Here is a 15,250-nt window from a genome sequence, read left to right on the forward strand (position 1 = left end):
CTATAAATACCCAGTTGATATACCATCACTTTTCTTTTCAAATATGCAACCCTCATTTCATTTTGAGATATAATGTTCGTAGATCCTAAAATAGACTCGATATTTCTATGACGCCACAGCCTGACGTGTGGCTGGGGCGGAGTAAATTACGCTTACCATACAGGTACCCGATCTCACCTGATATTCATATTCCAAATCCGATGTCTGACTCCTCCTCTTTGATCTACTTTGCTCTATAATGGAGATCTCTACTTGACGTCCCCCGATGCACCCCATCCCCACATCTGCGTTGTGAATCTCTCGAAATGGCCACCCTGGCCTCATCACCCCCGACCTCGCCCTCCTGGCCGAAGCGGCGCCCTCGAGCATGGGCCCTCCGCTGCGAACGCTACTGCTGTGCTGCAGCAAGTTGCTTCCCACTAGTCTTTGTCTACGGTCTTACAACATGGGCTGTATATGTCGCAATTAGCATCGGCGTCAAGCCGTCGAAGAGCAACTGGATCGGTACGCCGCATTCGACCTGCTGCCTAAACGGGCTTGCTTGTCTGCACGCAATTTATTCAAGTGCACTAACAGTCATATTGTGGCAGGTATCCCGAGTACAGCTCTCGCATTTACACTCTACGCCCTCTTGAATTTCTCTTATTCCGTCGCCGTATTCACAGATCCGGGATCGCCGACTCGCCGCGGCGCTGACCGCCATGAATACAGCGCTGTCCCTGTCTCCGAGCATCCGGAGTTCACCTCATACACTGTCAGCTCGACTGGCGAGTCGCGGTACTGCAAGAAATGTCAGTGCCCGAAACCAGACCGCGCGCACCATTGTTCAACCTGCAAGCGATGCGTCTTGAAGATGGATCACCACTGCCCGTGGCTGGCAACTTGCGTTGGACTGTACAACTACAAAGCGTTCCTTCTATTTTTAATCTACACCTCCCTATTTTGTTGGGTCGTTTTTGGCGTTGCTTCTATTTGGGTCTGGACTGAGATCCTCAATGATACCCAGTATATGGATACCATTCTACCAGTGAATGTTGTCCTTTTGGCAATACTTGGTGGTATTATTGGTTTGGTTTTGTCCGGATTCACAGCTTGGCATATTAGTCTCGCTGTGCGCGGGACGACAACCATCGAGTGTCTAGAGAGAACGCGGTACGTCTCGCCTTTGCGTAAGGCATTGGATCGGAAGCGCAATGAGCAGCCACCTAGTGATAACTACTGGGGTGAGCCGGAGCCCAGCTTAAGTGATCGCCTGCAAGGCTATGGAAACCAGATCATCGACGCGCACGCCAATGCCATTCCAGGGGTTACGCGTGAGGAAGAAGGCGAAGAGCGTCTATCACCTGCACCACACTCAACAGGCCATTCGTCCAGTGCCACAAGACCAGACAACCGCCTCACACCAGCCCAACAGGCTTTAACGCGTTCATACGCCGAAATGGAACGACAGCGCGAGCATGACCGCTACCAAGAATATCAAAACGACGAAGACAACGAAAAAATGCCTAGCGCGTTCGACCACGGCTGGCGCCGAAACCTCCTCCACCTCTTCGGCGAACGGCCACTCCTGTGGCCCGTCCCAATCTGCACCACGACCGGCGATGGTTGGGGCTGGGAGCCCAGTGAGAAATTCCTAGAAGCGCGAGATCGCCTACGATCTCAGCGGGAGCAGGAATCCTCTGAGCAGCAGCAGTACTACCGCGAGCTGTACCAGCGTAATATGGATAACAGTCGCAGTTGGAGAGACTCTTCTGCTGCGCAACCCTTGCGCACATCGAATAGGGGCACCACGCCTGAACGGCCTCCTACCAGTGTCTCCATGCAGACTCTTGCGCCTAGATCTCCCAGGCCACGACCTGGTGATAGCGATTTCGAGGATGAGATTGAAGGCAATGGATTGTTGGATCCCGGGGTTGAGCGTTCCCAGGCTTCACGCTCCGATACAGATGAATGGCGAGACTGGGATTAAGCGTACTATAGCATGTTGTAAAGATATAAAATCAAGCATCGAAGGTTCAAATGCCCAAAACAGACAGTATTCAAGTATCAACATAATTATACACATATGTTTACATAAGCCAGACACAACCTTAATAATGACGGGCCACTTGGCATCTTATCGATCTCCACTTCTTGATCTCTCCAACCTCACATCCACCCAAAGATACAACAGTCAACAGACAACAGACAACAGACAACAACCAACATTCAGCCATCCATACATACCTTTCAGCCCTCCCATCAATATCAAAAGAATTCAAGAAACCAAAATGGCTTCTCCCTCAACGCGCCGCCTCCTTAAAGAAAGCACCGACCTACACAAAAACCCAAGTCCCTACTTCAACGCAAAACCAATAACAGACGACAACCTACACGACTGGCACTTCACACTCGTAGGCCCACCAAGTCCATCGCCATACAGCCAAGGCCTCTACCACGGCCGCATAACCTTCCCACCAACATATCCGCTCCGTCCACCATCCTTCCGCTTCCTCACCCCATCTGGCCGCTTCGAAGTCAATCGCGAAATCTGTCTCAGTATCTCAGGCCACCACGAAGAAACATGGCAGCCAGCTTGGGGGGTGCGCACTGCTCTTCTCGCAATCCGAAGTGAGATCATGGGTTCTGAGAGTCAAGGACAGGTTGGAGGCATGGAGAGGAAGTCCCGCTGTGAGGAGGGAATTTGCAAAGCTTTCTACGGACTGGGTCTGTCGTGAATGCGGGGTCGGGAATTTGGAGGCGATGCAAGGGTGGTGGGGGGTTTGTCGGGAGCGGGGGTGGACGTTGACGTCGAGACCGAGGGGGCTAAGGTCGGGAATGATGAGCCAAAGGTGCAGGGGCAGCAGGACGAAGGTGAGGTTGGGGTTCGGGATCAGGATCAGGGTGATGCTTCGGCGCAGGCGCCGGCTCATACCCCGGGCCAAGCAGAGGATACTTTGATTGCCCCATCTGCTCCCACCCTTGCTGCAGCTGTCCCGGCCACGTTGCCAGCGCAGGCGTCCGCACCCGCATACTCGTCACCGAGACCTGCAGCTGGGGTTGCAGCTAGGGCTGGCACTGGGGCTGTGCCTGCACCTATCCACACGATCCCCGTTCAGCAAATACCCTTGGATCAAGAGTCCTCTGAGGGCGTCTGGCTAGACAGAGCCATTGTCGGTGTTGTGATTGCTCTCATCATATTGATTTTACGACGAGTGGCTAATGTCGACGATCTATGAACATGAAGATGACTGTTCGGATTTTGCGTTTTGCGTTTGGGCGTGGGCTACATTACATGTACGGAGTTTATTGCACATTACAAAGATACCTCTAGATGTTTATTGAAATCGGACACGAGATTTTGTGGAATATTGATATGGCTCTGCTATCTCAAAGCGTATGGAATTTCCATGACTGAATTCAGACCTTGGAGATTGGAACTTGAGAGCTAGCGGCTTATGTTGCAACCAGCCACCACCATTCTTGCAAGGTCCACGCAGTGCCCTCGTCATCGCCATCTCCCTTGACCGCACCAACTTTAGCCAACCATTGTAGCATCAGGACAGTCTCCCACGGTGCCAGAGTCGGCTTAATCATATTGGAAATACTGCGGGCATTGGTACCAGGTCGAAGCACTAGGCAGCCGAGAACAGCACCCAGAGCCATTGTCCAGAGACGAGGGACAAAAACACCAAAGATATCGAACCACAGTGGACACACTCGCCCGATACCAGTGAGTGTCGACACAGGCGGCGGGGGGTGGAATAGATGCCGCTGTTTCGGAAAGGGGATTTCCGTAGACATAGTACCGGGTTGGAATGACCTTTACCGGGAAACGGAGACGAGACTTGTCCATTTGCCGAGTGAGGTATCCACCATCAGTGAGACCGAATTTGTCGCGGGGTGCACCATATGGTCGCAGCTCAATACGACCAGATGTAGAAAGGTTCATGAGGGCGAGGATATCGCCGTCTTCTGCATTGTATTTGACGTCAAAGACACCCAAATTCTGCAGCTGAGGGTCAAGGATCATGGTTTTGAATTGGGCTGCACGCATGAGTTGGGTGCTGTCGACGGCGCGCTTGCGGCTGAGTGTCTGCAGGAAATTGTCTGAGATATCGTAGTTGCGGCCGGGGACGATGCGGCCACTGTTGGTCATCGTGATAACGCGATCATTCACCAGTGCCTGGGTGGCATCTGTGATCATCCGCTCGCCAATTTTACTCAGGATTTCAGCTGCCGCGCCGGACCTGTAGCTATCCTCTGAGGTGATAATGTTCGCGCGGACCCAGGACTTGGCATCTTCGAGACATGCCACACGCTTTTGACCTGCGGTGAGTTCCGCCTTCTTTTTCTCAATAAAGGGAACAGCGAAAGGAGTGCGAGCCATTAGAGCGCGCTTCTGATTGATGCTAGAGCCATGAATGGATTGATAGACCTCGTCACTGGCTGTGGTAGTGTCCTCGCGCATCTCGAACAGAGCGTCAAATTGTTCTCGCGTTGCGGGGAGATCTGGGATGCTCTGGGAGAGAGGAACATCCAGGTGAGTGGCTGCCCATTCAACAACACCGGGCCAGTCGTAGTTTTCCAAATCGTTGTAGTCAATACTAGGGACCTGTCCTTTCTCATAGGCATCCAGATACCGTTCTTGGAAGTCTCGATGCATCTTCACAACTTGCAGACGGTTCCTGTTCAAGATGCGCCGTGCCTTTTCTTCCATCGCTGCTGGGTCGTGGTCTGGGAAAGCTCGTACTACGAGATCCCACTCTACAATTCTTCCATCCAATCCACCAGTAAGCACACGAACGGCTGTGATGGCGATCATGATCTTCCTGACCATTTGTTCGGGTATGTTGCTGCGTGTCTGTCGACGAACGATATGACGACTCGTGGGTTTGTCTTTCTCGAGAGTTGTGGCTTCATCAAGAGCAGCCAGCCGGCGGTTGACACGCGGCTTTTGTCGCTTCTTTCGTTTGAGCTGGAAGTCATCATCAGTCTGTAAGCGACCGGCAGTGGTTGACCGTGTGTCCCGGGGTATTGGGATTGGACGTGGTGGTGGTACAGGCATGTCGATTTGAAACCGGATCTCTCCGTTTATTTCTTCTTCCTCAAATTCACCTTGGATTGTTTGATTGACGAAAGGCATGCCCTCAATATCAGAATTGAAGATTTCCTCGTTTTCCATCTCCCATTTCAAGATCTTGTCGGCTGTAGAGTGGAAGATACTCTGCGAACCGGCGATGGGCTGCTCTGAGGTCTGTGATTGAGTCGCGATTTCAGTCAATGTACTGATGAATTGCTTGACACTGACACCGCGCTTCGATTTCCTAGCTTTCACGGGCCAGGAGGCTGTAGAGAATGTGCCGTTGTTTGCATAGAACTCCTGCACCGGCGCCATCAACAAGGCATATTGACTGATATTGGAAATAGGCCTCATGCGTTTTTTGGGGTCGATCAGAGTGTCCAAACGCCTGGTGGCTCTCTTCCTAGTCGATTTTCGGTCAGGGCGAATAACTGAAGTGAGTGGATTGGACTCCGTGTCGAGGGTGGGAGGTCGTGCAAGTGTCATCAGCCGCTTGACTCCATAAAGTCTTTCCATCTCCTCTTCTTCCATCAAAGCGTTTGCCTCGGCTTGCAAGCCCCGCATGAGACGCTTCTGAATCGTTCTTCCTTTTCGTTCTTCTGCCGCCTTGGCAAATGCAGGCTTTTGTTGTAAAGTAACCATAGCTTTGGTTTCCACTGGGAAATTCAACCTCCGTTGTTTTACGTCGTGCATCGCTCGACGTCCGCTTCGTGTCAATACGGGATCCAACACCACGTTCTCTGAAAAACTTGGCCGTGACTCATGAATGTGAGTGTTCAGAATTTTAGCCTGCAGATCCTTGACTTTGGGATCACCAGGGGAAATCTCAGGCTTCATCAACATCGTTCTGGTGACCATAACACCCTTTCTGTCTCTGCCACTGAATGTCAATTGCCGAATCTGACCGGCATCAACCATTACCTTGGTTGCAGACTGGATGGTGCGCGTATCTGGCCTCTCGTTCGGCTTGTTCTTCATCCATTCCGAAACAAAAGCATACCAAAGCGCAGAACCCGTTGGGAACACGCCTCCGGCTTTTTCGATGAGCTCCATGATCATCTTTCTGCGGAGGAAACTAATTGACCCGCCTCTCTCAATTAGTGGCTTCAGAGGTGCGATGGGTGGCTTCGTTGCAACTTGACCCGTACTTATCCGGTTTCTGTGCCGCGAAGCTCTTGGTGCTGTATTCGAATTTTGAGATCCAAATTGTTCAAATGGCTTAAGTGGTGAGGACGCTAACGCGCTATTTCTGTTTAGAATTTGGTTGGAAGCTCCAACACGACGTCGTTTTGAAGGAGTCTGGCTTTGTTCGTCATCAAGTGGATGTACACTAGCACTCTTATCTCGATGACGTGGTGTGGTAGCTGCAGTTGGGTTCTCTGACCTCGTAGCAGCTGCATTTTCTGGCAGGTTGTCTTCGGGGGTTCCAAGAATACCGGATTGGCTGGGCCTTGGGTATTTTGAAGACGAGGACGCTTTGGTGGACTTTCACGTTCCGACCCATTCGTGTTTGGTTGTGGCAACAGTCTAGGTGAATTTGCACTGCGCCAGCCACTGCTTAAAGGTGTGTTTTCGTTGGCAATGGGTTCTGATGCAACAGCTGACGCATCGTCCTTCTCAACTTCGTCATCTGAAATTTCGTCCTTGATAAACCAAGGAAATTGGGTCAGCTTTGACGATTTGAAAACTGCGATTCGACTCTTTCTAGGTCGACCTCGGGCCTTGCCAGCGGGTCTTCTTTTGCCAAAAGGGGTAATGTACACTCCAGGCACAGGCATATCCATGAGTAGAGCATCATACTCAGTCCAGCCCTCATCCATGCCGAGCGCTTTGAGCTTCTCAATCCTCGACATTCCCCGAAATGCAAAGGGTCTGGCGCCTGACTTTCTTTTCTTCTGTGGGGTGACATGGTCCATATCATCCAGGGCAGGAGTTTTGTCGGATGTGAGTTGGAGGTTTGGCTCTGGAGCCGCAGACTCAACCACGGAGGATTCCATGACTGCGGATTCTTGCGGTGAAGGCTCTCCTGCTGTGGATTCTCTGACTTCGGACCTCCTGGCTTTGGCCTCCCTTATCTTGGCATTTCTTGCTACCGTCTTTTTGTTCAGAGTCCCTTTCGGGCGCCCGTATGTTCGCGTGGGGACATCGACATGTTGCTTGGCCCCAGGGGGAAGCTTATCGAGACGTGTACGAACGACTGCAAGATTTGTGAGTTATGTCCACCAAATATTCTAGCGTATCAAGCCTTTCAAGAAAGTACATACCGACGCTTCCGTCAGGGAGTTGGACCACGAATGGATCGCTAGTAGACAGCAAATAATTCGAAGGGTTGGCATCCTTAATTCCATCAAGAAGAGTAGCGCTGGGATTCTTCATAAGGCCGATAGGGGGTTCCTTTTGCGGGAATCCATGTTCATCGAGTTGAGCAACAACATTGAATCGTGGAATGTCAATTTTCAGTGATTTGGCTTTCTTTTCTGGGAATTCGACTGCCTCCCAGGACGTTCGGCCAGCTTCCACGAGCTTTGCGAAATTTTGTCCAGTGTAATGAATGTAGAACATGGTCGTCTTTTGCATTGCCATGTCTCGAACGATGACAAAATGGCGAAGATGTAGTGGTTGAGACATCTGCCAAAGATCAACGAGACGATGCAAGATATTCTCTGAAGCTCTTCTGTAGAAGTCTCCGAAGAGAGTTCGTGCGACTTGCTATGTATTCAGTTAGCCGAAGCTCCGCTAGGAGGATAGGTCTACCTTACCTGGTTTGCCATTCCTGAAGTACCTGTACGCTGAATGATGTCAAACATCTGGTTATGGATGTTGCGCTGTGGATTCCAAACGGGCACCACTCGTCCGACGTCTTCGACGTGCTCTTGTATCAGATTGATAGCACCTTCGTCTGCATCAAACTCCGGCTTCTCTGCAATATCAAGCTCCTCTTGATCCATATCACCAAGATCCTGCCCCTTTTTATCGTCCAAGACATCAAGATCGAAATCGTGGAACAGTTTGAAGTCTTTTTCTGTGGGCTCCCGTAGAAGCTTGATGCAAGGGTGCAGCTTCTCATACTGCGACATCGCTCTAACACGCTTCAAAACACCTATCCGCTCATATTTGCGAATTGCCCGAGACAGAATCCGCCATCGCCAACGGTCGTCGAACCCTAGGAGCCGTTTCAGATCGTTGCGAGTGACAAGTCGGAATTCTCGAAGAATGTCGAAAAGCTTTGTATTGAAAGAATCGAAATCAATCATTGGCTGTGATTGTTCCTGTGGTTGTCCATCTCCATCGTTGGCTGTTGGGCGCAAGAATCGCTTCAGTGTGCAAAGACTTGTTCGAGCTCCTTTGATCTGGACCGGACGCTTATCGATATATCCTTTGGCATGTAATTTATCTGTGCGCGTTGGAACGGAGCGTTTGTCTTGGCCACTAATCTTGCACAGATCTGGCTGAACAATACCTTCCGACTTGTGGGAAGCGATAATCGATAGCAGTACCAGTTCAAGTGGCATTACCTTGGTTTCGTCAGGTTCATGGCCAGTTATAGCAATCCATGTTCTTTCCTTGGAAACAAATATTCGAACAGGCGATTCAGGCTCTTGGTCTGCATCTTGGTCGACCTCCGAGCTCTGCGAGTCAAGCTGCTTGGCCTCGTCCAGCGTGAGATGATTGTATTCCGTATTTTTACCAACAGACACCTCTGGATTCTTCGTGAGCCATCCCCAAGCCTTTATGAGAAACCGACCATCGACGTTCTGATGGCTGGTTCCATCCTGCGATTGGTCCTCATAGAAGGCTGTGATGGCTTGGAGAACAAATGACAAAGTCGCGCCTGCAGGTCGATTAGCAAAAATGCCAGTGGAGCTTAATAGAGGTGCAGTTCTGTATCAGAGGCGTGGTATGGATCCGAAATCCCAGAGCGAAGCATACACGGAAACGAGCATGAAGCGGTTATACTTCGGTGCCAAGCGATATGCATCCCCGGGGTGATGAAATATGTGGGTCTGAGTGAAGAGCTATACACACCTTGGTTTCCGCACAATGCGACTTCGTTCAGCACGTAATCAATGAGCAGTTGTAAGCTTGGTGCCATGGCTACATAACTCTGTCGGTGATTTGATATAGTTCAGAAGTGATGCGAGGGGTAATGAGAGTGAAGATAAAAAAGGCAAGAAAAGCGAGGGGTGAAAAGTTCAGATGTCGACTCGAACTCCGGTCGCTCCGATTTGTCTTTTCTGCCCGGTTCTACCGCCTTGTGTGGGGGCTCCATCTGCCATGTGTCACCGCATGCCTTATTCGTCTTCCTCGTCATCAACTTCCATTTTCTCGATTTCTTTCCTACTTTTATACTACATAACTTGCCATGTAATAACAAACAAACAAAAAAAGTATTGACAACTTCATTAGCACTCAATTGGAGGTCAATATGACGGGTTTGGATGATTCCGCGTAGGATATTCCGGAGATAGCGCGGGTCATACGGATGCAAAAAAGGCATAAACAATCGGGATCAGCGTCCGGATACACCGATGTACTGTAGGCAATTTGCAGGTCTCAACTCGGTGGCCGGTTTTCCAAGGTTTTGACCTGCTACTGTACATGTCGACATATGTACTGCATCCTGACATCGAACCATTCTAGGGGGTGTGCTGTTGGCAAACCGGTTTTGTTCGCGGCCCTCTTGTCTTTGATCCGGGATTGATTCAAATAGATTGAAGAAATAACAGGGACCATTACAATTCACATGAGACAAAAGAGACTGTCTAATGGTCCTGTTGCCATGTATAAAAACCCTCATGGGGGCTGTGTAGGTAACTTACTTCCCTTTCCAAGGTTGTTTTCGATGACATCACGCCACCTTACGTCAGGTACCTGTGAACACAGCCAAACTTGTATGGCAACGGATGTACCCGGTCCCCCCGTCGTTTCCGGCCAATTTTCTCTGTCTGACGCCTCTTCTCACTCTTTCACTTGAACTTGCACGCCATGTCCTAATCTGCCCTGAATCCACTCATATTACCCTGGATACAATATCAAGTGGTCCCGCCCTGATGGAAGGAGAAACCGTCCCAGTGCAAGAGACCGCGCAAGTCGACCCAGCGCTTGCCGAAGCAGCGCAAACCGAACTCGCGAATATCGAAGCCCCAACCCATACCGAACCACCACCGCTCCCCTACTCATTACATACAAGGAAGAAGGCCATTGCCATCTTCTGGACCATCTTCGTGATCGATACGTTGGGCCAGCCGCTCATCTTCTATTGGTGTCTTTGGTATCTGACAGATTTGTCTCATAATGTCGGTATGTGGGAAAAACAACATCGATGAGACTCGGTCACATGGCTAATATCCCTCTCGTGCAGTTTTCTCGATCGTCACAGCGTCTTTGGGAGGTGTCTCGGTCTTCGAATACTTCTACCGCCTTTACAATTTGTTCCGCAAACATTCGCGCGCTCGCCCCCTGAATGCCCGCGTGTCATGGGTAGGCTTTGTCCTCAAAATTGGATATGGTATAGAAGCTGATGGACGTCACAGTTGGACTTCTTTCAGATCAACTTCACGATTGTGTGGTTGATCTTGGCCGTTGAGCTTATCGTGTAAGTTTGGAATGCGCCATGGAACCCTGTGTAACAAGCTAACAAGATCGCAGTGGATCGGTACCTGAGGAACCATATGGTTAGATCAATCCCACGTCATTATCACTGATCGATACTCTCATACTGACATGTTCAACAGTGCGTCTCATCGCCATGGTTCTTCCGACCGTCATGTTCTATTTCGGCATCGTCTACCTCTCCCTCGATGTTTTCCGTATGATGGGCTACAAAGCACCATTCCGAATTTCGTCTACACCCAAGGGTTCCGTCATGCCGACAGCTCTGTACGCTCTTATCGAGGATGTCGTTGCAGTGGATGGTGGTGGTGGACAGATTTACCGATACGCTCTTCGAACACGATACCTATCGAGTCCCTATTTCCGACGGATGCTATTCGAGATGAACTGCTTCTGGAGTGGAGGGTCAATTGTGTTCGCTGCAGCTATCACTGCGGTCGTGTTCACAGTCGAGGAATCCGTGGCATTCACAGTAAGAAAAAGTCCGACCACCCCAATTTAACCTGAACTAACCCGATCAGTTGGGCTGGTCCCTTCCATTTGCCTGGGCTATCGTTTGGACCATCATTACGATTCCTTGGGTGCAAAGCGACCTTCGTCGCGAGAAAAAAGCATGGGCAGAAAACCGCGGCCAAGGTGGTATCCCTTGGGTCGACGATATCAGCGCGCCCACGGCGCGCACCCGCTTTGCGTCTATTCACGCCTCCTTCAACCCCTGGGTCACTAAGCATACCCCCCTTCTACTCCCTCTGAGGCCCCTGAGAAAGGACTCGACGGAGTTAGCCATGGGACTCCCACTGAGGCATCCGGCGCTGGTGCCGACACTCCTCGCAATGCAACTGGAGCCTCGCATGGGCAGACCTCTATTGAGCAAACCTCCTCCCACGAGCAAACATTCGGCGGCATCCCAGATACTGATCCGGCCAAAGAGGTTTCGCCCGTTTAATTTGTATGACTGATGAATCTGACCTTGCAATTTGTCTTAATTTGGCCGCATATGAACATGCATTGGATTTGGAGGGTTCTCTTATTATAGATTTTGGCATTCATTTGGTTTGCGATAGTTCATGTCACGCATGTATAGATACCCTCTTTCGTATTTCTAGGAAGCATTGAGATTGACAATTTGATGTTTGTATTTATTTGCAAACTTGATTTAACGTGATATGATTGTTTATCCTGCCACCGTTACATCGTTGCATGCGGCTAAGATTAAGCATATTGTCCTGATCCACCCGCTAGTCAATCCTGGACTCCATGGCGCAAACCTGTTTCCGGCTTATACTGCTCCGCTTTGACCACCTGTTTCGTCTTTAGCGCTTGCGCTGGTGCTAACGATGGCGTTCGATTCCCGTCACTTTGACTTTGTGCTACTGTGAAGCTTGCCATTGGGTGGGTGCCCGGGATCAACAGGATCCATGTGGCGAGTTGCGACTTGCAAGCTTATGGCTGGCTCGGCACGTAACGTCGCTGCACAGGCGGGGTGAAACTCGTTTGGATTGGAGGAGGATGAGTGCATTCTCTCGTCGAGTAGTTAGCGAGTCACGAACGCCTCTTTATGGGTTGTGTGATCCTCAATGGTGAAATATTGATCTTCTTGACTGGGCGCAGGGCTCAACTCTCCGCTGGTACCTCAGATATAGAGATGACATGCTGAACAGAACTCCACTGGCTCGCAGCGCTGAACAAATCAACAGGTTCAAATTTGCGAAAGGTGACCGATTCCACCGGCTCGAGATTGATGAGTTCTCCCTCTGGAGCGGAGATTGGATATGAAGGAGGCATTTCGAGGATCTTCCGCGAAGAGGCCTTGGACAGAGGGAACCGGTTCCTTTGGCGAGTCGCTTTCTGCCTATTCTTCTTCAGATCGTCGAACTCGTCCATGATTTCTTCTCCGATCAATTCCTCAACGGCATCCTCTCGCGTGAGAATGCCAATGGCCTGGTGTACATTTTTGCGACTTTCAGAGACCAGAACCATATTGTAAACGCCTTGTCGAAACATTTTCAGAATACTCAAGCAATTCGTACTTGAGTGTACTACCCGAGCCGGCTCCAGGGTAAAATCACGCACTCGTTTGCAAGATCTCGGGTTGTACCGGACCAAGGTCCTCACCAGAAGCAAGCCGACGATTCGTCTCCGGTTGTCAGGAGCATGCACCGGGATTCGGGAGTAGCCCTTGAAATGAATGCGATCCATGGTGTACTCGTCCAACACAGCGTCGGCAGACAGAGAGAACACATCGGCGATGGGCGTCATGATGCACGCCGCAGATCTATCTCGCATACCCAGCGCACCTTGAACGATCAAAACTTCGTCGGCGTTCAATCGCTCGTCGACTTGGCCCAGTGTTCTGTGGAACGAAAAGAGCGCCATCAGTTCGGATCTCGTATAGATGGTGCCGTGGTTGTGTCCGACCAGCAGATCGAGTAACTTTGCAATCGGCCACGCGATGGGAGAGATAATATACATGAAGAATTCCACACAGGATACTGTCCAAGCACCGACTCGGAGAGCATGGCGTGCACAAATGGATTGTGGTATGATTTCGCCAAAGATCACGATCAGCACAGTACTACCCACTACTGCTCCTAAGCCACCCCCGAGGACTTGATCTAACACAACCGGTAGAGCCTCGTTGGTCATTGTATTGCCGAGAAGGAGAGCCACCAGAATCCAATGTTTTCCTTGGTTTAACAGACCGAGAACTTTGCTGGCATTTTTCTGATCGGATACTTCACCGGACTCGGCCAGAACTTGGAGATGGACTTCATCTTGGGTCATCAAGGCGATCGCCAAGCCCGAAAAGGCTCCTCCGATCAACACCAAAGCACATGAAATGCTCAAGTTCAGCCATAAGTTTGGATCTGCCATTTGCCGTGGGGATGTTGCGGCATCTGAGAAGAGAAGTCGCTGTCAGATTGGAATTGAGACTGAGACTAGTCGACACTGTTATTGTGCAACGCCACAAGCCAAAAAAAAAGAAATGAAAGAAAAAAGTAAAACGATTGGCACTTGCCGGCTCTCTCCGCGGGATTCTAGAAACTAAGCGCAGACCCAAATCAGATGCATACGCGTGGGATTACAATGTTCATCATATCCACATTTCTCATGATTCGTACCGTTTTCGGTGTCCTTCGCCACTAGCTACTTAGAGTTGGTCGACCGCAGGCATCGCATATTAAAATGGGAAAATAAAAAAAAGAAGGAAAAACAGCACGCCATCTACGATTCTAGAAGCGAGGCTTGAAAATCCAATCAAAGACTATTTACGCCTCATATTCACATGGCTCCAATGGCCCCGGCCACTTGAACTAAGCCGGTGTGCCAATCGGAATACGTTTCAGATGTTCAACACGAAGCCAAAGCCCCCCTCTTCAAATCCGAAATCCATTTTACTTGCCAGAACAGACATCTCCCGATATTTGGTACGGAGGCATCTTTCCGCGGTGTCCATTTGTAAGGAGGATCGGCTCGGCTCGAGGTCAGCCTGCCCACACTCCACCTCAGCACGGGTGTCATATAACGAAGATCATTGGCAGTTGCATAAGCACTAGAAGAACGGAGGCGAGGTGGGGGCCTTTTAACTATATCGACTCGGCTTTGTCATCCACAGGGAGAGGGTAACGGTTCTGGCCTGAGAGAACGGGGGTTGGAAACGAGAGAAAGCGTGGGAGAGTTAGGGCTAATTTACTTCTGGTCCAAGATACCCCGAGCGCACACACACCCGCACACACGCCTTCACAAGAAGATCCATGCAACTCAATCTGATATTCGATTCAAGGGCCTGAGCGTTGCATTTTAGGGGGTTCAATAGACCGACCATACGCCCTTGGGCTGTCGGTAATACGGTACCGAGTGACGAGATTTACGTTCTTACCGGGGGGGGCTGCGTTTGATGCGCCACGGTGCCATCTACTCGGGCCAAAGCGAGTCGTATTCACACACACGATCACCTTCTTTATCCGGGCTAGAATCGTGAAAGGATTTGCCTGCACGAATTAATCTAGTGCTTCATTGGCCAAATTCCCTCTGCGGCACATGTCTTCGTATGCACCTCAGGGACCGTGCATATACAAGCACTGCTCCACCCCTGAAGTAGTCTAAATCTAGTCAATCAGAGGGACCAATCATGTCAGACCAGTGACATTCCTCGGGCAGACGCGGGCGGGACAAAACAAAATGAGCTATGGGTCGCGACAGCAGCGCCGGGGTTTAGCCTGAGTTCTCCCTTAGTCGCTCTATACACATCCTGGAGCGCCGGCTTTTGTCTCCATTTAGAATGCCGGTCCTTTCTCCATCCAGTCCGGGCTATATTGGTTTCATAGCGGCATATGTGTATATGCATGGGGTTGAGACATTTGGGTGCTCACTAGAATGCCGGTTTAGGCTCCAGAGCTCTCCTACGCGACAGTTCCAGACAATCACAGTGTTCCACAGTTAATTCGGGATTATCTGGGGCCCTGGACAGACATGCCAATCCAGTATTCTGTGGGGCAACTGTGTTTCCAATACATGTGCTACGTGCAGGTGTCGGCCATTCTACGGCTTCGCTTGCGGAGAACCTATCAGCGC

The 15,250-nt window shown here is 50.5% G+C and overlaps 5 protein-coding genes across 5 annotated transcripts; 3 read left to right on the forward strand and 2 right to left on the reverse strand.

Annotated features, from left to right (window-relative positions):
- Window positions 1-305: 305 nt before the first annotated feature.
- Window positions 306-1,969, forward strand: N7511_002363 (DHHC family palmitoyltransferase; the record flags this gene model as incomplete). The annotated part of the gene is made up of 2 exons (XM_057124788.1): window positions 306-504; window positions 591-1,969. 2 exons carry the CDS (start codon window positions 306-308, stop codon window positions 1,967-1,969), a joined length of 1,578 nt encoding a protein of 525 aa, XP_056986947.1.
- A 301-nt stretch (window positions 1,970-2,270) lies between these two features.
- Window positions 2,271-3,218, forward strand: N7511_002364 (ubiquitin-conjugating enzyme E2; the record flags this gene model as incomplete). The annotated part of the gene is made up of 2 exons (XM_057124789.1): window positions 2,271-2,706; window positions 2,773-3,218. The coding sequence occupies 2 exons, from the start codon at window positions 2,271-2,273 to the stop codon at window positions 3,216-3,218; spliced, it is 882 nt and encodes a 293-aa protein (XP_056986948.1).
- Window positions 3,219-3,435: 217 nt separating this feature from the next.
- On the reverse strand, window positions 3,436-9,155 carry N7511_002365 (uncharacterized protein; the record flags this gene model as incomplete). The annotated part of the gene is made up of 6 exons (XM_057124790.1): window positions 3,436-3,614; window positions 3,700-6,305; window positions 6,392-7,259; window positions 7,327-7,771; window positions 7,822-8,894; window positions 9,089-9,155. The coding sequence occupies 6 exons, from the start codon at window positions 9,153-9,155 to the stop codon at window positions 3,436-3,438; spliced, it is 5,238 nt and encodes a 1,745-aa protein (XP_056986949.1).
- An 811-nt stretch (window positions 9,156-9,966) lies between these two features.
- Window positions 9,967-11,621, forward strand: N7511_002366 (uncharacterized protein; the record flags this gene model as incomplete). Its single annotated transcript, XM_057124791.1, has 7 exons — window positions 9,967-10,363; window positions 10,425-10,543; window positions 10,597-10,658; window positions 10,712-10,737; window positions 10,798-11,147; window positions 11,197-11,366; window positions 11,459-11,621. 7 exons carry the CDS (start codon window positions 9,967-9,969, stop codon window positions 11,619-11,621), a joined length of 1,287 nt encoding a protein of 428 aa, XP_056986950.1.
- Window positions 11,622-12,289: 668 nt separating this feature from the next.
- N7511_002367 (uncharacterized protein) lies at window positions 12,290-13,549 on the reverse strand (the record flags this gene model as incomplete). Its single annotated transcript, XM_057124792.1, has 1 exon — window positions 12,290-13,549. The coding sequence occupies one exon, from the start codon at window positions 13,547-13,549 to the stop codon at window positions 12,290-12,292; it is 1,260 nt and encodes a 419-aa protein (XP_056986951.1).
- Between the last annotated feature and the right edge of the window lie 1,701 nt (window positions 13,550-15,250).

This window comes from Penicillium nucicola, assembly GCF_028828085.1.
Source record: "Penicillium nucicola strain IBT 29836 chromosome Unknown utg000002l, whole genome shotgun sequence".
NCBI lineage: Eukaryota > Fungi > Ascomycota > Eurotiomycetes > Eurotiales > Aspergillaceae > Penicillium > Penicillium nucicola.